This window comes from Lucilia sericata, unplaced genomic scaffold, assembly GCF_015586225.1.
Source record: "Lucilia sericata isolate MDLA Ls3-8-SP2 unplaced genomic scaffold, ASM1558622v1 Contig001505F_arrow, whole genome shotgun sequence".
Classification (NCBI taxonomy): domain Eukaryota; kingdom Metazoa; phylum Arthropoda; class Insecta; order Diptera; family Calliphoridae; genus Lucilia; species Lucilia sericata.
In genome coordinates, this window is record NW_023995432.1 from 44832 (window position 1) to 66135 (window position 21304).

A 21304-nucleotide genomic window follows, 5' to 3' on the forward strand; every position below is an offset into this window, starting at 1 on the left:
AGACTGTAGACTAGATATAGACTAGACTATAGACTAGACTATAGACTAGACTGTAGACTAGACTATAGACTAGACTATAGACTCGACTATAGACTAGGACTATAGACTATGACTATAGACTAGACTATAGACTAGACTAGATAGACTATAGACTAACTATAGACTAGACTATAGACTAGACTATAGACTAGACTACTAGACTAGGACTATAGACTAGACTGTAGACTAGACTATAGACTAGACTATAGACTAGACTATAGACTAGACTATAGACTAGACTATAGACTAGACTATAGACTAGACTATAGACTAGACTATAGACTAGACTATAGACTAGACTATAGACTAGGCTATACTAAGGACTAGAACAAAAACTAGACTACAGCGTAGACTATAGACTTTTTGAGTATTCGGGGAGTTATCTCTTAATGGAACTTCTTTGATTGGAGTAAAATTTATTGAATTTTTCCCATTTATCGAAAAGTTTATCAAACTTTTACCTCCTCAGCAAAATGTTTAAGACAAATTTGTTCGCAAGGTTATCACCATAATTCTGACAAATTGTTTAATTTAAATTTATGACAGATAGTCACATTTTTCCCGTAAAATATAAAACTTTTCCTCTTTGTTATAGTTTTATTTATTTAGGTTTAAATTCTTTGGAAAAAAATTCTGGTTTTACTTGTTAGTTTTTATTTACATTTGTGTACCTACCAGCTAAAAGTTTAAACACAAAAATCTAAATAAATAAAGTACGTGTTTAAACATGAAAATACCGCAAAATTATGAGAAGGACAAGTTTCAAGGATTATTAAATAAAATATTTGTAAATAATACGAATGCAATAATAATGGCAAATAAGATATTGAGGGTATTCATTAAAACAAGTAAAATCACTTATGGAAATAAAAATATCCATAAACAACATTGTATTTTATAAAAGGTTTATCAAACAAAATTTGAATTATAAACCGTTTATAAAATAACAATTTTTTATGAAATAGTTCTATCTGGTCAGCAGTCTTGTCTACAGTCTAGCCTATTATCTAGTCTGTAATTTAGTCTATAGTGTAGTCTATAGTCTAGTCTATAGTCTAGTCTATAGTCTAGTCTATAGTCAAGTCTATAGTCTAGTCTATAGTCTAGTCTATAGTCAAGTCTATAGTCTAGTCTATAGTCTAGTCTATAGTCAAGTCTATAGTCTAGTCTATAGTCTAGTCTATAGTCTAGTCTATAGTCTAGTCTATAGTCTAGTCTATAGTCTAGTCTATAGTCTAGTCTATAGTCTAGTCTATAGTCTAGTCTATAGTCTAGTCTATAGTCTAGTCTATAGTCTAGTCTATAGTCTAGTCTATAGTCTAGTCTATAGTCTAGTCTATAGTCTAGTCTATAGTCTAGTCTATAGTCTAGTCTATAGTCTAGTCTATAGTCTAGTCTATAGTCTAGTCTATAGTCTAGTCTATAGTCTAGTCTATAGTCTAGTCTATAGTCTAGTCTATAGTCTAGTCTATAGTCTAGTCTATAGTCTAGTCTATAGTCTAGTCTATAGTCTAGTCTATAGTCTAGTCTATAGTCTAGTCTATAGTCTAGTCTATAGTCTAGTCTATAGTCTAGTCTATAGTCTAGTCTATAGTCTAGTCTATAGTCTAGTCTATAGTCTAGTCTATAGTCTAGTCTATAGTCTAGTCTATAGTCTAGTCTATAGTCTAGTCTATAGTCTAGTCTGTATAGTCTAGTCTATAGTCTAGTCTATAGTCTAGTCTATAGTCTAGTCTATAGTCTAGTCTATAGTCTAGTCTATAGTCTAGTCTATAGTCTAGTCTATAGTCTAGTCTATAGTCTAGTCTATAGTCTAGTCTATAGTCTAGTCTATAGTCTAGTCTATAGTCTAGTCTATAGTCTAGTCTATAGTCTAGTCTATAGTCTAGTCTATAGTCTAGTCTATAGTCTAGTCTATAGTCTAGTCTATAGTCTAGTCTATAGTCTAGTCTATAGTAGTCTATAGTCTAGTCTATAGTCTAGTCTATAGTCTAGTCTATAGTCTAGTCTATAGTCTAGTCTATAGTCTAGTCTATAGTCTAGTCTATAGTCTAGTCTATAGTCTAGTCTATAGTCTAGTCTATATCTAGTCTATAGTCTAGTCTATAGTCTAGTCTATAGTCTAGTCTATAGTCTAGTCTATAGTCTAGTCTATAGTCTAGTCTATAGTCTAGTCTATAGTCTAGTCTATAGTCTAGTCTATAGTCTAGTCTATAGTCTAGTCTATAGTCTAGTCTATAGTCTAGTCTATAGTCTAGTCTATGGTCTAGTCTATAGTCTAGTCTATAGTCTAGTCTATAGTCTAGTCTATAGTCTAGTCTATAGTCTAGTCTATAGTCTAGTCTATAGTCTAGTCTATAGTCTAGTCTATAGTCTAGTCTATAGTCTAGTCTATAGTCTAGTCTATAGTCTAATCTATAGTCTAGTCTATAGTCTAGTCTATAGTCTAGTCTATAGTCTAGTCTATAGTCTAGTATAGTCTAGTCTAGTCTATAGTCTAGTCTATAGTCTAGTCTATAGTCTAGTCTATAGTCTAGTCTATAGTCTAGTCTATAGTCTAGTCTATAGTCTAGTCTATAGTCTAGTCTATAGTCTAGTCTATAGTCTAGTCTATAGTCTAGTCTATAGTCTAGTCTATAGTCTAGTCTATAGTCTAGTCTATAGTCTAGTCTATAGTCTAGTCTATAGTCTAGTCTATAGTCTAGTCTATAGTCTAGTCTATAGTCTAGTCTATAGTCTAGTCTATAGTCTAGTCTATAGTCTAGTCTATAGTCTAGTCTATAGTCTAGTCTATAGTCTAGTCTATAGTCTAGTCTATAGTCTAGTCTATAGTCTAGTCTATAGTCTAGTCTATAGTCTAGTCTATAGTCTAGTCTATAGTCTAGTCTATAGTCTAGTCTATAGTCTAGTCTATAGCTTCTATAGTCTAGTCTATAGTCTAGTCTATAGTCTAGTCTATAGTCTAGTCTATAGTTCTTAGTCTAGTAGTCTAGTCTATAGTCTAGTCTATAGTCTAGTCTATAGTCTAGTCTATAGTCTAGTCTATAGTCTAGTCTATAGTCTAGTCTATAGTCTAGTCTATAGTCTAGTCTATAGTCTAGTCTATAGTCTAGTCTATAGTCTAGTCTATAGTCTAGTCTATAGTAGTCTATAGTCTAGTCTATAGTCTAGTCTATAGTCTAGTCTATAGTCTAGTTATAGTCTAGTCTATAGTCTAGTCTATAGTCTAGTCTATAGTCTAGTTATAGTCTAGTCTATAGTCGAGTCTATTCGTCTAGTCTATAGTCTAGTCTATAGTCTAGTCTAGCTAGTCTAGTCTATAGTTCTAGTCTATAGTCTAGTCTATAGTCTAGTCTATAGTCTAGTCTATAGTTCTAGTCTATAGTCTAGTCTATAGTCTAGTCTATAGTCTAGTCTATAGTCTAGTCTATAGTCTAGTCTATAGTCTAGTCTATAGTCTAGTCTATAGTTCATATTCTATAGTCTAATCTATAGTCTAGTCTATAGTATAGTCTATACTCTAGTCTATAGTCTAGTCTATAGTCTAGTCTATAGTCTAGTCTATAGTCTAATCTATAGTCTAATACTTTAATCTATAGTATAATCTATAGCCTAGTCTATAAGTAGTCTAGTCTATAGTTTAATCTATAGTCTAGTCTATAATAAAACATCTTGATCGTTTGAAAATTTAACTTGAGTCTAAATCCAAATATGTTATCACTGGACTTTCTTTTGCTTACATTAATCTCAAATTCTTCTTTTTATTCCTTTTCCATAGGATTGGTGGGATTCTAAACTGCCGGAAACTGGTATATTTTGTTGTTTGAGTGTTATACCCAAAGTTTGTTGGCCGGAGCTATAACCCTAATGGATGAGGCTTATTATAAATTGGCTGTTTGGTTAAATGATAAAGGTACGGAAGCAAAAATATATAAACAAGAAAACCTAAAAAATATTTCTTTCATTTGACTGACTAAGATTAATGGCAAACATCTTCTCTTTTCTGTTTTTCATTTTTTCTAGAAAATTATCGTTTACAGTCAAAATATGAAAATCATTTAATTGCCAAAGTGGCATTATTTCAATTTGTCAACTCCTTTCTATCGCTGTTCTATATAGCTTTCTATCTAAGAGATGAGGAAAGCTAAAGGAGGTTGGTAAAGGTTTACTTAGTTTTTTCCCCCTCAAAATAAAGCCATATTTTCTTTATCCTTAGCAATTGGCTGGTCTTTTAATTTCCCGTCAAATTATTGGCAATTTACGCGAATCCGCCATACCCTACTTTTTGGAACAATGGAAACTGGCTAAATTAAGTTTTAACATGTGGGGCGCTTTAAGTCCCACCCAGGATATTAACCGCACTTTTGCTGGTACTCTAACATCATCAGCTGCCTCTGCAGCTACGGCTGGTTCGACAACAGCATCAACGGATACTGAGAAAACTAAGCAGCCAAGCGAAACATCAACACCCCAATCGGGCACACCATCGAAACAATTGCCGAAAAAATCACTTGATACCGGATGTTCTACACCAACTACAACAACAGCTAGTGCTAAACGTAATATTGGTCAAGCGGAAATTGAAAGCTCTTTATATAAGGTAAGTAGTATTTAGATATAATTACCGATGATGTTTTGCTGGTAATTATGTGTAATAAAATGGGTTGCCAAGTTAAGAAATGACGTACATGTGATTACAATGGCGAAAAGATCAAGTTTCGTGATATTATCAACATAAACCTCAATCATTAGGACCATCGATAGAACATGTTGCCTAATACGAAATATAATCATCTATATCCACAAAACATTACGCTCATCTGGGTGGTATTTTCGTTGAAAATTTGGTTTCCATGTTTAATTCTCACTTTTGAGGTCAATCTTTTCTTCGACATATAATTTTCTCATTTTTTGAATGATACATTCTAAAGATAATGTCCTTGATTGGAACCGAGATTACCAGCCAAAGTAAATCTAAAGTTTTTCTTCGTTAAAGTTTCTGTAATTGGTAAATTATAGATCTGAGTTTGAATGGGATCCAACAGTCGATTCTAGTTGACCGACCTGATATTCAGCATAACCACATTTTAGTAAGTGTTACTTAATAAAAGCTTCCTAGTGTTAAACTTTTCCTTCAAAGAAGGGGGAATATTATTCGAGCTGATGTTTAGCATAGGCATATTTAATTTAGTTTTGCTTAGTGAAAGCTCCGAAGAGTTTAAAATTTCTTTCCATAGTTGGGCCAACTCACGAAGTCGCTGTCGACGATCGAATAATTGTGCTAGATCCAGTGTTTCAAAGAAGTATATTGAACTAGTTCTTCTCAGTTAGTTGGTTGGTCGTAGTTAGTTAGTGGTTAGTTAGTTAGTTAGTTAGTTAGTTAGTTAGTTAGTTAGTTAGTTAGTTAGTTAGTAGTTAGTTAGGTTAGTTAGTTAGTTAGTTAGTTAGTTAGTTAGTTAGTTAGTTAGTTAGTTAGTTAGTTAGTTAGTTAGTTAGTGTAGTTAGTTAGTTAGTTAGTTAGTAGTAGTTAGTTAGTAGTTAGTTAGTTAGCTTAGTTAGTTAGTTAGTTAGTTAGTTAGTTAGTTAGTTAGTTAGTTAGTTAGTAGTTAGTTAGTTAGTTAGTAGTTAGTTAGTTAGTTAGTTAGTTAGTAGTTAGTTAGTTAGTAGTTAGTTAGTTAGTTAGTTAGTTAGTTAGTAGTTAGTTAGTTAGTTAGTTAGTTAGTTAGTTAGTTAGTTAGTTAGTTAGTTAGTTAGTTAGTTAGTAGTTAGTTAGTTAGTTAGTAGTTAGTTAGTTAGTAGTAGTTAGTTAGTTAGTTAGTTAGTTAGTTAGTTAGTTAGTTAGTTAGTTAGTTAGTTAGTTAGTTAGTTAGTTAGTTAGTTAGTTAGTTAGTTAGTTAGTTGTTAGTTAGTTAGTTAGTTAGTTAGTTAGTTAGTTAGTTAGTTAGTTAGTTAGTTAGTAGTTAGTTAGTTCGTTAGTAGTTAGTTAGTTAGTTAGTTGTTAGTTAGTTAGTTTAGTTAGTTAGTTAGTTAGTTAGTAGTTAGTTAGTTAGTTAGTTAGTTAGTTAGTAGTTACGTTAGTTAGTTAGTTAGTTAGTTAGTTAGTGTTAGTTAGTAGTCGTTGTTAGTTAGTTAGTTAGTTAGTTAGTAGTTAGTTAGTTAGTTATTAGTTAGTTAGTTAGTTAGTAGTTAGTTAGTAGTTAGTTAGTTAGTTAGTTAGTTAGTTAGTTAGTTAGTTAGTTAGTTAGTTAGTTAGTTAGTTAGTTCGTTAGTTAGTTAGTTAGTTAGTTAGTTAGTTAGTTAGTTAGTTAGTTAGTTAGTTAGTTAGTTAGTTAGTTAGTTAGTTAGTTAGTTAGTTAGTTAGTTAGTTAGTTAGTTAGTTAGTTAGTTAGTTAGTTAGTTAGTTAGTTAGTTAGTTAGTTAGTTAGTTAGTTAGTTAGTTAGTTAGTAGTTAGTTAGTTAGTTAGTTAGTTAGTTAGTTAGTTAGTTAGTTAGTTAGTTAGTTAGTTAGTTAGTAGTTAGTTAGTTAGTTAGTTAGTTAGTTAGTTAGTAGTTAGTTAGTTAGTTAGTAGTTAGTTAGTTAGTTAGTTAGTTAGTTAGTTAGTTAGTTAGTTAGTTAGTTAGTTAGTTAGTTAGTTAGTTAGTTAGTTAGTTAGTTAGTTAGTTAGTTAGTTAGTTAGTTAGTTAGTTAGTAGTTAGTTAGTTAGTTAGTTAGTTAGTTAGTTAGTTAGTTAGTTAGTTAGTTAGTTAGTTAGTTAGTTAGTTAGTTAGTTAGTTAGTTAGTTAGTTAGTTAGTAGTTAGTTAGTTAGTTAGTTAGTAGTTAGTTAGTTAGTTAGTTAGTTAGTTAGTTAGTTAGTTAGTAGTTAGTTAGTAGTTAGTTAGTTAGTTAGTTAGTTAGTTAGTTAGTTAGTTAGTTAGTTAGTTAGTTAGTTAGTTAGTTAGTTAGTTAGTTAGTTAGTAGTTAGTTAGTTAGTTAGTTAGTTAGTTAGTTAGTTAGTTAGTTAGTAGTTAGTTAGTTAGTTAGTTAGTAGTTAGTTAGTTAGTAGTAGTTAGTTAGTTAGTTAGTTAGTTAGTTAGTTAGTAGTTAGTTAGTTATTCATTACTCAGAGAACGTCGGCATAAAATCGGTACCAGTTTGAATTGAATATCAGCTGTTTCATAGAACATAACCTGAAATCTTAAGGATTGCTAGAAATCTAAAGGACTTCGGATTTGTTTATCACAAATATCGTGATATATTATTATATATTTTCTCTTGGCAACCCTCTTTTAAGCTAAACTAATTACATCTCACAACACATAAACTCACCCAGAATATGACCACAAAACCGTAAGAACTGCTTTTAAGGCAAAAATTCTCTAACAACACATTATTGACTTTCATACTAACCAAGTTTTTTGCTTCATCTCTATAGTATGATGGCACATTCTCCGATCATTTGGAAATGCTTGTACAAATGGGTTATGTTGTACTCTTTTCGGCTGCTTTCCCTCTGGCGGGGGTATGTGCACTCATCAATAATCTAATGGAAATACGTTCGGATGCTTTCAAACTGGCTCATGTACATCAGAGACCATTTGGACAGCGTGTGGCAAACATTGGCACCTGGCAGAATGCACTTAGCCTGTTATCGTTGGCAGCTGTAATTGTGAATTGTGCTTTAATTGGTTTGTCCGGGCAAGTGTCTCGTTTGTGGCCTGGCTTAACCACAGCACAAACAATCATATTAATTGTTACACTTGAGGTAAGTAGGAAGAGTGGGTGAAGAGGGAGGGGGGCTTGTTTTGTTGTTATAGGGGTCGACTATTAAGTGTCAAACACATGTAAACACTTAATAGGTACTTTAAACGTTTAACAGAAGTAGTTTTTATTTAGCTTTTTGTATATTTTTTTTTTTTTTGTTAATTAACACAGCATATAATGTTGGGTTTACGTTCAGCTTTAACATGGCTATTACCCGAGCTGCCATCATGGTTGGCTGCAGAAATAGCCAGAGCTGAACATTGTCGACGAGAAATGCAATGCAAGGGAACCTCACCTAGACCCACGCCACCCACACCACCCAGCACAACTTCAACACAACCCGAACATGAGCTGGCATCATTGAATTTGCTAGATGCTGTAACCGGCACCACCAACAATACAACAACCACCAATGAACCATCCATGGATAGTCAAATGTCAGAAGAGTTGTTGTATCAACAGGAGCTATTGAAACAAGCCGAGTATGAACCCTATATAGATGAGATAACACGTTTTGGCTTACAGAGGAATGTGGCAGCAGGAGATTTAAATGTTTTTGATAATCGTGATTCATCACCAGATTCGCCTCCCTCACAGGTAATCGAATGATGATACGAAATGTATTGTGTTCCCCATACTAAATACTATTTAATTTCAGACCAGCACTATATTAATACGCCCTCTACTGGACTCTACTCCCCCTAATAGTGGCGCCTCTTTGACCAGCCTCAATCAGGATATATTAACACATGGACCCAGTGGGTGTGTATAGTTTAATTTTGCCCTTTTACTCATTATGCATATTTTGTTTTCCCTTTTTTTCAAATACTTCCTCTTTTTTCAACTTTACTACTATATTTTAACTACTATTTACCCAGTTCTTTACTTATACATACTTTTTTTAACTCAATGTTTTGTTCTAACACTTTTTTTATATAATAACAAACAAAGTTTGCATTTATTTTGTTTAACACTACTAACAATTGTTTTTTGCTACACACACACACAGAAACACCAAACAAATATTTAAATAACTAATACTCAATTAAAGTTTTTGTTTTGAAAATGTTTTTTTTTGTTTGTTTTTGAATTACAAGCATGAAGTGGAAGGATTAAGGGAATGTTAGTAAATAAGAGGTTTCAAAGTAAATTTTGAACGTCACTATCTAGTAAAGTTTTTACAAATATCGGACCAACTGAAATATTTTAAAACTTCTTTTAATTAAATGTTTATAAAATCTGTCTGTCAGTCCGTCCGTCCGTCCGTTTGTCTGTCTGTCTGTCCGTCCGTCTGTCTGTCTGTCTGTCTGTCTGTCTGTCTGTCTATCCATCCGTCCGATTATATGTCTGTCTGTCCGTTGATCTACGTGTCCTTGTAAACCATATTTTTAAGATAATTTGATGAAATTTGGCTCTGGATAGCTACTTTTCTCTTGGTCCAAGGACGAAAGCTATTGAAAATGATTGAAAGCATCTAGCTCCCTCCCGAATAGCGCTCTTGAGCTCATAATTATGTTAAATGTTCTAGTATTTCTACAAAAATCGGCATAACCTAATTTGACATAAGTCTAAATTTGACCCTTGCCCATATTCAAAGTTCCCCTTAGAATATGACTTGATGGTCAATAGTTCTCTTAAAAACACTAGCTTTAACTACGAGATAATGCTGCTTAAATAACTTTAATGTGTAATTCTTCTAAGAATAGGCCCATATTTACACTGGTCGCCGTATAACCCCTCTTTCATCAAATCACGTATTTTGTCAAAAAATTCCAAAAATATTTCGGAATTACAGAAAAAACAACTTAAAGTTTTTTTATACTACTCACTGGTGTATGGTATCATATAGTCAGTCACGTCCGGCTATACATTGTTTTTATACCCTACACCACTATAGTGGGGAGGGTATTATGCGTTTGTGCTGATGTTTGTAACACCCAAAAATATTGGTCCTACACCCACCTTAAAGTATACCAATCGACTCAGAATCACTTCCTGAGTCGATTAAGCTATGTCCGTCTGTCCGTCCGTCCGTCCGTCCGTCTGTCTGTCTGTGTGTCCATGTAAACCTTGTGCGCACTCTACAGGTCGCAATTTTTGAGATAATTTGATGAAATTTGGAACATACACTTCTCTTGGTCCAAGGACAAACGCTATTGAAAATGGTTGAAATCGGTCCATTATTTAACCTAGCCCCCATACAACCGGACCCCCCGAATAGGGCTTTTGACCTCATAATTATGTTAAATGATCTGCTATCTCTACAAAAATTGGAAAAGTTTAGTTTTATATATGTCTTAAAAATTCTAGTGATTTTCGTAAAGATCGGGCATTATTTGACCCCAGCCCCCATACAAAGTCCCCCTCAGAAAATGACTTGAATGTCCACAATTCACTTATAAACAGTAGTATCACGATGAAATTTGGCACAAATGAGTTTTATATAAACATAATTCCCAACAAAAAGTTTTGTAGGGATCGGACCAGTTTTACTCTAGCCCCCATATAAGCGGACCTTCCGATTTGGGCCTTTTAGATCATAACTTTGTCAAATATACTACTATCTCTCCAAAAATCGGCACAACTAAGTTGGATATAATTATAAATAACACTGTCGATTTTTATAATGATCGGGCATTATTTGACCCTATCCCCCATACAAAATCCCCTTCAGGAAATGACTTCAATGTCCACAATTCTCTTATAAACACTAGTATCAATATGAAATTTACCACAAATAGATTTTATATAAACATTTTATATAAAATGTCGACATTAAATTTTATAAGGATCGGACCAATTTTTGCCCTAGCCCCCATATAACCGGACCTACCGATTAGGGCCTCTTAGCTCATAACTACGATAAATATACTACTATCTTCCCAAAATTTGGCACAACTAAGTTTGATATGTAATTATAAATAACACTGTCATTTTTCGCCATGATCGGAAATAAAAAGTAGCCTATTGCCAGACATACGAATGTGCTGTGAAAATTTGAAGAAAATCGGTTTAGCCGTTTAGTAGTCTATAACGTTCAAACATACAAACATATAAACATACAAACAAACACACATTCATTTTTATATATGTATATAGATAATTCCCAATAATACATTTTGTAAGGATCGGTTCACTTTCTGCCTTAGCCTCCATACATCCTGACCTTCCGATTTCGGTCGTTTATCTTTTAACTACATCTAATATACTACTATCTATCCAAAAGTCGGCACAATGTGGTGATGTTTGTAATACTCAAAAATATTTGTCTTTATTAAGCTATGTCCATCTTTGTGACCGTGTAAACCTTGTGTGCACGCAACAGATCGCAATTTTGAATATAATTTGCTAAAATGTGTCACATACTATTCTCTGGATCCACTGACGATGGCTGTTGAAAATGATTGAAATCGGTCTTCTATTTTTCGTAGTCAGCATACAACCGAACATGAACAGACATTATTTGGAACCTATATAAGATTAACAGAAATGCTTCATTATTGAAATTAATCACATTTAATATTCGCAATTGGTGTAGGGTATCATATGGTCGGCCACGCTCGACTATAATTTCTTACTTGTTTCTTTTTGTCAAAGTTTTTCTAGTTGTCCGTTGTTTATGGCCCGATTTTGCTGACTTTAAATAGGGATCTTTTCGAAAGCATGTCTGATAGAACAATTGAAGTTTCAAAACTTGCAGATATCTGGCGTCTTCTAATAACTGATTTCAACATACAGACCAAATTAGCGGAAAGAGTAAATTGCGCTCAAAGGACTGATGCTTAGGATAAGTTCGGTGCTGTTGCCGATTGACAACAGTTACCCCACAGAGGAGTGACTGTCGGACTAAGCGTTGGAAATGAGTTGATGTTATATGATACAGGATGAATGTAGGGGTATACGGTCGTTACCAACTCGTATACATAGAGTGAGTATGTCGGATGTTGTTCTCTATGAGTGCACCGGATGAATAAGAAGTGTTCTGGGTTAAAAGGTATCTTATACAAGTGATACCATTGAATTTTCCATCCTTGTCCAGGTATGTTCAGGGAAAACTCTGTTCATACCAGAGTAAGAACAGGTCTCGGCTTATTTGATGGATTTGTATTTCGGTCTAACGGTGAAGTCTCTAGGTGCTGTTGCCGACTCAACAGTGGCCATCCCATCTGCCGGTTTGTAAACGGAAGTGATGTTTTTACGTCTCGGAAGTTAAGCAATGGGGCAGCAATGATCAGAGATTGGATAGCTCGAGTACTTAAGCAAAGTGCACGTTTACCGGACCGGAAATTCCATATACGTAAATTGCCACCTGCGTGCAAGATAAATAAAGGGGCGGTGCACCGCGCTGGTGAGTCGTTGCAAAAGCTTACCCAGTGGTTGAAAAAGACCACCGTGTAATAGGCCAACACAGCAGGTGTTCACGTAAAGCACTTCGCCATTAATACACACACACACCCTCCAGCGCATATTTCCTTGATGAAAGACCTCACCTTGGTGTGATTGCAATCCCGGAGAAAAGTGGTGCCACCAATCAATATCTCTTGTCTGCCGAGACTATAAACTAGTGATGATCAAATGTAACCTCGACTTTCCTTGGAATGATTTAACATGAGGTCGAATCAGAGCAACACACAATTTGGTACTACGGGTGACCAATTGCCCAGAGGACTTCGTCCTGGCTGGTCAGTTGTTTGAGGTTCCTTCCTTGGGTTTAAACCCATGTTCGCGGGAAGGATACTTGCTTAATAGATTGATACACGGTGAAATATAAAATTTTCGGGATAAGTTTCTCTTACCCCTCCTAGCTTCTAGGAGTGGTACAAACCATTTGAGCTAATAATGCAAAGATTGGGTATGCATTGGTGTGCGGTGTACTATGGGATACTTGTATCTAATGGATTAGAGGGATTCTTAGTTGTATCTGTGGACAGATCGGAATGAAGGATGGAGTGACGGTTGAAGTAGAGGAGGAGTTGGTTGAGACGTTGACGTAGTTGTTTATACCTTAATCATTAGTACTTATATCGGCGATTTTTCTTTATGTTTGAGTATGTTGGAGTTTACTCTAAACATGCTCAGCTTATCACTGGTTTGAGTCTTTAGATGATAAGAATGTTTGTAGGGACACAGTATTCCTCATAGCATCTATGGGCTCTAACCAGTGATTGCCTTTTCTTTTGTCAAGGTAAAATTGAGCTTGACTCATGACACCTGTCATTCCCCAATGGGACTACTATGGCAATACATTAGATAGCTCGATAGCTCGGCACAACCATGTGTAAGATACACAAAGAAACTCACTCAGTGATTGAAAAATACCACCGAGAAATAAAGCCAACACGGCTGGTGTTCAAGTAAAACATTTCGAAAGCATTCATACACACACTCACACAGTACTGAACTTCACCATTTTGATGTTATTGTAGTCCGTGGTATAGAGATGCTACCAATACCTCGGGTACTATAAACTGGTGATGTTAAATGTATCGTGTCCTGAGGTCAAACCAGAGCTTTTATAAATGACAAAGAATGCTTTCTTCTTTCGCTTTATCCTACTAGCTTCTAAACAATAGGTCAAAAAAAGTGTTCTTGCCTGGTTACATCAACTAAGTTCTGCGTTCTTTATACAGCATTGGTCCTACTAGAGATGCAAGTTCATAGAAGATTTTGTCTTTTTGCCTTTTGATTTCACTAAGAGGGAAAGATAAGGATGCACTCGAGCTCTAAGCTACCTCAGCCTTTAAACATAGGTTAGGATAGCAACCACGGGAACGGATAGCACACAGGGTAGAAATGACAAAGAAGGCGATCAATATATTCCTCTTCCGTTCCTTCCTGACAGCTTCTAAAGAAGTTAAAAAACTAGTGTTCTTCCGTGGTTACATCAATTAAGTTCTACGTTCTTTATGCAGCATTGGTCCTACTAATGATGCAAGTTCATAGAACATTTTGTCTTTTTGCCCTTTGATCACATTAAGAGTGAAAGATAAGGATGTATTCGGAGAGAGCTTTAAGCTACCTCAGCCTCTAAACACAGGCAAGAGTTCCGACTCAGCATCATACTGTATCCCAAAAAGTATGAAATGGAGCAAATGGTAAACGAGGTGAGTGATAGCACAGCTAAACTACCTAGTACTAAAAAACGACTTTCTGAAGCACAGAGGAGGAAGTTGTAGAACATGCTTCAGGAAATCTAACGACACTTCAATGAAAGCGTTTGTGTTGATGTTTGTAATGCCCAAATAGATGGCTCAGAAGCACTTTCTGAGTTGATTAAGCTATGTACGTCTGTCTGTGTACCTGCGGAATCGGATTCTCTCAATATCTGAAGCAAAGAGGATGTGGTCTCCCGTGAAGATTTAAACCATTTTCAATAGGATTTGTAACCGCTGTTCTGTTCTAGTTCTGTTCTAGTTGTGTTCTAGTTTTGTTCTAGTTCTGTTCCAGTTCTGTTCTAGTTATGTTCTAGTTCTGTTCTAGTTCTGTTCTAGTTATGTTCTAGTTCTGTTCCTGTTCTGTTCTAGTTCTGTTCTAGTTCTGTTCTAGTTCTGTTCTAGTTCTGTTCTAGTTCTGTTCTAGTTCTGTTCTAGTTCTGTTCTAGTTCTGTTCTAGTTCTGTTCTAGTTCTGTTCTAGTTCTGTTCTAGTTCTGTTCTAGTTCTGTTCTAGTTCTGTTCTAGTTCTGTTCTAGTTCTGTTCTAGTTCTGTTCTAGTTCTGTTCTAGTTCTGTTCTAGTTCTGTTCTAGTTCTGTTCTAGTTCTGTTCTAGTTCTGTTCTAGTTCTGTTCTAGTTCTGTTCTAGTTCTGTTCTAGTTCTGTTCTAGTTCTGCTCTAGTTCTGTTCTAGTTCTGTTCTAGTTCTGTTTTAGTTCTGTTCTAGTTCTGTTCTAGTTCTGTTCTAGTTCTGTTCTAGTTCTGTTCTAGTTCTGTTCTAGTTCTGTTCTAGTTCTGTTCTAGTTCTGTTCTAGTTCTGTTCTAGTTCTGTTCTAGTTCTGTTCTAGTTCTGTTCTAGTTCTGTTCTAGTTCTGTTCTAGTTCTGTTCTAGTTCTGTTCTAGTTCTGTTCTAGTTCTGTTCTAGTTCCGTTCTAGTTCTGTTCTAGTTCTGTTCTGTTCTGTTCTAGTTCTGTTCTAGTTCTGTTCTAGTTTTGTTCTAGTTTTGTTCTAGTGTTGTTCTAGTTCTGTTCTAGTTCTGTTCTAGTTCTGTTCTAGTTTTGTTCTAGTTTTGTTCTAGTTTTGTTCTAGTTCTGTTCTAGTTCTGTTCTAGTTCTGTTCTAGTTCTGTTCTAGTTCTGTTCTAGTTCTGTTCTGGTTCTGTTCTAGTTCTGTTCTAGTTCTGTTCTAGTTCTGTTCTAGTTCTGTTCTAGTTCTGTTCTAGTTCTGTTCTAGTTCTGTTCTAGTTCTGTTCTAGTTCTGTTCTAGTTCTGTTCTAGTTCTGTTCTAGTTCTGTTCTAGTTCTGTTCTAGTTCTGTTCTAGTTCTGTTCTAGTTCTGTTCTAGTTCTGTTCTAGTTCTGTTCTAGTTCTGTTCTAGTTCTGTTCTAGTTCTGTTCTAGTTCTGTTCTAGTTCTGTTCTAGTTCTAGTTCTGTTCTAGTTCTGTTCTAGTTCTGTTCTAGTTCTGTTCTATTTCTGTTCTAGTTCTGTTCTAGTTCTGTTCTAGTTCTGTTCTAGTTTTGTTCTAGTTCTGTTCTAGTTCTGTTTTAGTTCTGTTCTAGTTCTGTTTTAGTTCTGTTTTAGTTGTGTTCTTTCGGGTCTGACGAAAAAACCTAAGAAGAAAATGAGCGCCCCGCCTTCCAATGTACAGTCGATGCCAAGCATTACCACATTATATTCCTCAATTAAGTTCTGCGTTCTTTATGCAACATTGATCCTGGTAATAGAACATTTTGTCTTTTTACCGTTTGCTTTCATTAAGTGGGATTCCGTAAAAGTAGTTTTTATACATATCGGGCAATATGTTTCCTGTATTTAAAACCCCTTTCTCATTTAAGTAGGACTGTTGAAATGTGGGACCAGTATGATGTAGTACATATACCTGTCAAGTGATATATAGAAACTAGATATGACTTATCGCTAGATATGACCTATTTAAGCTATTTGTATGTATATTAGTTTATAAATAACACCTTAAAAATATTTATTATTTATTTTATTTAACACAACACTTGATCACTTATTAAACACACCCTCTCACTTTAACTAAATCTCTCACGATATTTATAATCTTAACGTTTTAAACTTTCAACTTTGACATTTTTGTTTTCAAAATTCCCTAAATGTAAAGCATTTGTTTAACAAATGTTTTTTTTTTACATAATAATTCTAAGAATTTATTTTACTCCCAACATTTTATGAAATAAAATATGATATTATTTACCTATAAATTAAAATTTATTTTTTATATACGTTTAAAATAAAAATAATAAAACTAACTAAAGCGCATGTAAAAGTTGTAAGCAGAAAAAGAAAATACCGGAAATACCCCCATTTCATGGATATTCAGTTCGTAATTTAAGCTCGATACCAATACAAAGATTGCACGCTTTAATGGGGTAAATTCTTAAAATACTTAAATGTATAAAAAACTGTGTTTATGTATAAGTGTGTAGAGAAATTTAGAAAAAAAAACTATTTTAGGAAAAATAATAAATTATTAAAGTAGTGGTTTTAATATAATTTACTTTTCATTTTAGTAATAAAAAGCATGTTTAATGTTTTAGTTTTTTCGAATTTTATTTAACAATAAATTCCAAATAGTTGTAAACTTGTGTATTTAATTTAAAACCTTTTTTATGAAAAGCTAATTTTGTGAAAATATTTTTCTTCTCTACTTCTTTTCCTCTTAAAAAAACTTTTATAACTCTTTTTTTAAATGCACTTTTTTTTAATAAATCCCCACTTTTTATAAATGGTATGCGTTTGCCCTTTTATCCTAAACACTTTAATTCCTTTTGATTTTATAAACCCTTTACTTTTGTGTATTTAACATCCTACCCCCCTCCTCACCACCGCTAACTACCCTTTTTACCGGCTTTATTTCTTTGTGGGCTTTTTTTTCCTTCCTTCTTTCTTTCTTTCCTTGTTTTGTTTCTATTCTATGATTTAAAAATTGTATAGAGCTTCTGCAAGTTCCTTGGCCTTAAATACCCGTCAACCTATGCATATACCAGAAATACCACCATTTCGGAAAAAATCCAGTGATTCTGCTGATCACACCACCGGCAGCAGCACTAGCAGTAGTCCCCAGCGTACTTCTGCCATTTCCATTGTAAATGCCGCCGCCATCTCTAACACCCGCCAACCGTTAATTGCTACGCCATTATCATCATCACCACCAACACTATCCTCCAATCCTAATCAGCAAACCAGCGCCAAAATACCGGAAATACCACCATATAAAGCTCGCAAAATATCCGCTGAGAGTACTACGCATTTGAATTTGAGCGTAAGCCATAAAATTTCTTCTCTTTTAAAAGCAAAAAAAAAAAAAATACTTATTTTTTTGGTTTTATGTTGTAGTGTTTCATATTAAAAAACAAAAACAAACATGTAAAAAAACTGTACAATACTTGTAAAAGAAAGTGTTGTAAAAAAAAAACTTTAAAAGTTTTTACACTGTTTTTTAAGTTCCTGTCAAAAGAAAACCAACACTTTATTATAGTTTACTTTAAAAACATACAGATATTAAAGAGAATGTATTCTTAAATAGACCATAAAAATAATTTGCACTCAAAAAGCGTAAATATTGAAAAAGTAACAAAAAGCTTTTTTAAAGTTTAGTCTAGACTATACACTCGACTGCAGACTACACCATAGACTAGACCATAAACTAAAGATGGGAATAGACTAAAGACTAGACTATAGACTAGACTATAGACTACACTATAGACTAGACTATTGACTAGACTATAGACTAGACTACAGACTGGACTATACTAGACTATAGACTAGACTATAGACTAGACTATAGACTAGACTATAGACTAGACTATAGACTAGACTATAGACTAGACTATAGACTAGACTATAGACTAGACTATAGACTAGGACTATAGACTAGACTATAGACTAGACTATAGACTAGACTATAGACTAGACTATAGACTAGACTATAGACTAGACTATAGACTAGACTATAGACTAGACTATAGACTAGACTATAGACTAGACTATAGACTAGACTATAGACTAGACTATAGACTAGACTATAGACTAGACTATAGACTAGACTATAGACTAGACTATAGACTAGACTCTAGACTAGACTATAGACTAGACTATGACTAGACTATGACAGACTATAGACTAGACTATAGACTAGACTATAGACTAGACTATGACTAGATTAGACTAGACTTAGACTAGACTTATAGACTAGACTATAGACTAGACTATAGACTAGACTATAGACTAGACTATAGACTAGACTATAGACTAGACTATACACTAGGACTATAGACTAGACTATAGACTAGACTATAGACTAGACTATAGACTAGACTATAACTAGACTATAGACTGACTTAGACTACTAGACTAGGACTTATAGACTAGACTATAGACTAGACTATAGACTAGACCTATAGGACTAGACTATAGACTAACTATAGACTAGACTATAGACTAGACTATAGACTAGACTATAGACTAGACTATAGACTAGACTATAGACTAGACTATAGACTAGACTATAGACTAGACTATAGACTAGACTATAGACTAGACTATAGACTAGACTATAGACTAGACTATAGACTAGACTATAGACTAGACTATAGACTAGACTATAGACTAGACTATAGATTAGACTATAGACTAGACTATAGACTAGACTATAGACTACTAGACTAGACTATAGACTAGACTAGACTATAGACTAGACTATAGACTAGACTATAGACTAGACTATAGACTAGACTATAGACTAGACTATAGACTATAGACTAGACTATAGACTAGACTATAGACTAGACTATAGACTAGACTATAGACTAGACTATAGACTAGACTATAGACTAGACTATAGACTAGACTATAGACTAGACTATAGACTAGACTATAGACTAGACTATAGACTAGACTATAGACTAGACTATAGACTAGACTATAGACTAGACTATAGACTAGACTATAGACTAGACTATAGACTAGACTATAGACTAGACTATAGACTAGACTATAGACTAGACTATAGACTAGACTATAGACTAGACTATAGACTAGACTATAGACTAGACTATAGACTAGACTATAGACTAGACTATAGACTAGACTATAGACTAGACTATAGACTAGACTATAGACTAGACTATAGACTAGACTATAGACTAGACTATAGACTAGACTATAGACTAGACTATAGACTAGACTATAGACTAGACTATAGACTAGACTATAGACTAGACTATAGACTAGACTATAGACTAGACTATAGACTAGACTATAGACTAGACTATAGACTAGACTATAGACTAGACTATAGACTAGACTATAGACTAGACTATAGACTAGACTATAGACTAGACTATAGACTAGACTATAGACTAGACTATAGACTAGACTATAGACTAGACTATAGACTAGACTATAGACTAGACTATAGACTAGACTATAATAGACTAGACTATAGACTAGACTATAGACTAGACTATAGACTAGACTATAGACTAGGACTATAGACTAGGACTATAGACTAGACTATAGACTAGACTATAGACTAGACTATAGACAGACTATAGACTAGACTATAGACTAGACTACAGACTAGACTAAGACTAGACTATAGACTAGACTATAGACTAGACTATAGGACTAGACTATAGACTAGACTATAGACTAGACTATAGACTAGACTATAGACTAGACTATAGACTAGCCTATAGACTAGACTATAGACTAGACTATAGACTAGACTATAGACTAGACTATAGACTAGACTATAGACTAGACTATAGACTAGACTATAGACTAGCCTATAGATAGACTATAGACTAGACTATAGACTAGACTATAGACTAGGACTAAGAAGACTATACACTAGACATAGACTAGACTATAGACTAGACTATAGACTATACAATAGACTAGACTATAGATTAGACTATATACTAGTATATAGACTAGATTATAAGCTAGGTTTACATTCTCTTCAATATCTGCCACTTTTTCACACACACACCCACACTTACACTTTATATATACAACTTCCTTAACTACATTCTTCTTTAAACTTCCTTTATTTTACAACAAAAAATGTAAAAAAAACGAAATCTACACACAAAAAAGGATAAATATACATTAAAAACTCATGCACCCGAATGGATGTCACGTTTAAAAGTCAGCGATAATATAAATCTTCATAGGAGTATAGATTGCATAGCAAAGGTAGTTTAGATGTAGACCACTAATGGTACAATAAAAAACCAAAAAACACAAAAAAAAAAACATAAATATAAAACAGTTTGCCTAAATGTATGTGGTGTTAAATTTTATAAATGTCTACAAAAATATTAAAGCATGCACTGTGGGTCTGGAAAACTGAGACAGATAATTTTAAATGTCTGCCAGACTGTTCAAGGGACCAGCAGTGTTTGTTTTGAAAATAATCATTTATCTTAAATTACTAAATTGGTTTATATTATCATAAAATTTTCGATATTTCTACAATTGGCAAGTAAAGCTAGACAAATGCCTGATATAAATAATTTTAAATGTATTGAACTAGCTAAAAGGCATTTTTTCAAAATTTTGTAAGGTTGCATGTTAATTGGGTTTAAAATTGCTTTATGTGTGCTAGAATAGTTTGTTCAAAAGGGACTTCAGAATAATCATTACATACTAAGTAAATCATGTTATTATGTATTATTTTTGTTGTCTAATTATAAATCTAAGATAAATCAAAGGTTCGTGAGGAGACGTTAGCTAAATGTGTCCTTATATTAGTTAATACACAGCTCTCTAAACATTTACTTTCTTCGCGTTAAAAAATTCTGATATAAAAGCAATAATTTATTTTGAAAGGTAATTATAGAATCTTTTAAGCAAAAGTTATGAAAGGGAAATATAGACTATACTATAGACTAGACTATAGGCTATATTCTATACTATAGACTAGACTATAGACTAGCCTATAGGCTATATTCTAGACTATAGACTAGACTATAGACCAGACTATAGACTAGACTATAGACTAGACTATAGACTAGACTATAGACTAGATTATAGACTAGACTATAGACTAGAATAGACTATAGACTAGACTGGACTAGACTATAGACTAGACTAGACTATAGACTAGACTAGACTATAGACCAGACTATAGACTAGACTATAGACCAGACTATAGACCAGACTATAGACTCGACTATAGACTAGATTATAGACTAGACTATAGACTAGAATATAGACTAGACTATAGATTAGACTTTAGACTAGTCCATACACTAGACTATAGACTAGACTATAGACTAGACTATAGACTAGACTATAGACTAGACTATAGACTAGACTATAGACTAGACTATAGACTAGAC

General features: G+C 33.7%; 1 protein-coding gene across 1 annotated transcript in view; it reads left to right on the forward strand.

The window, feature by feature from the left end:
* LOC119611651 overlaps nt 1-21304 on the forward strand; it is a gene marked incomplete at its 5' end in the record, with an annotated part of 49161 nt that overhangs the window by 21167 nt on the left and 6690 nt on the right. Inside the window, 10 exon segments of the mRNA XM_037967301.1 lie at nt 3818-3878; nt 3881-3952; nt 4063-4202; nt 4256-4639; nt 7453-7782; nt 7953-8378; nt 8440-8543; nt 16211-16324; nt 16890-17217; nt 20058-20156. Of these exon segments, the coding sequence (XP_037823229.1) occupies nt 3818-3878; nt 3881-3952; nt 4063-4202; nt 4256-4639; nt 7453-7782; nt 7953-8378; nt 8440-8543; nt 16211-16324; nt 16890-17217; nt 20058-20156 (2058 nt within the window).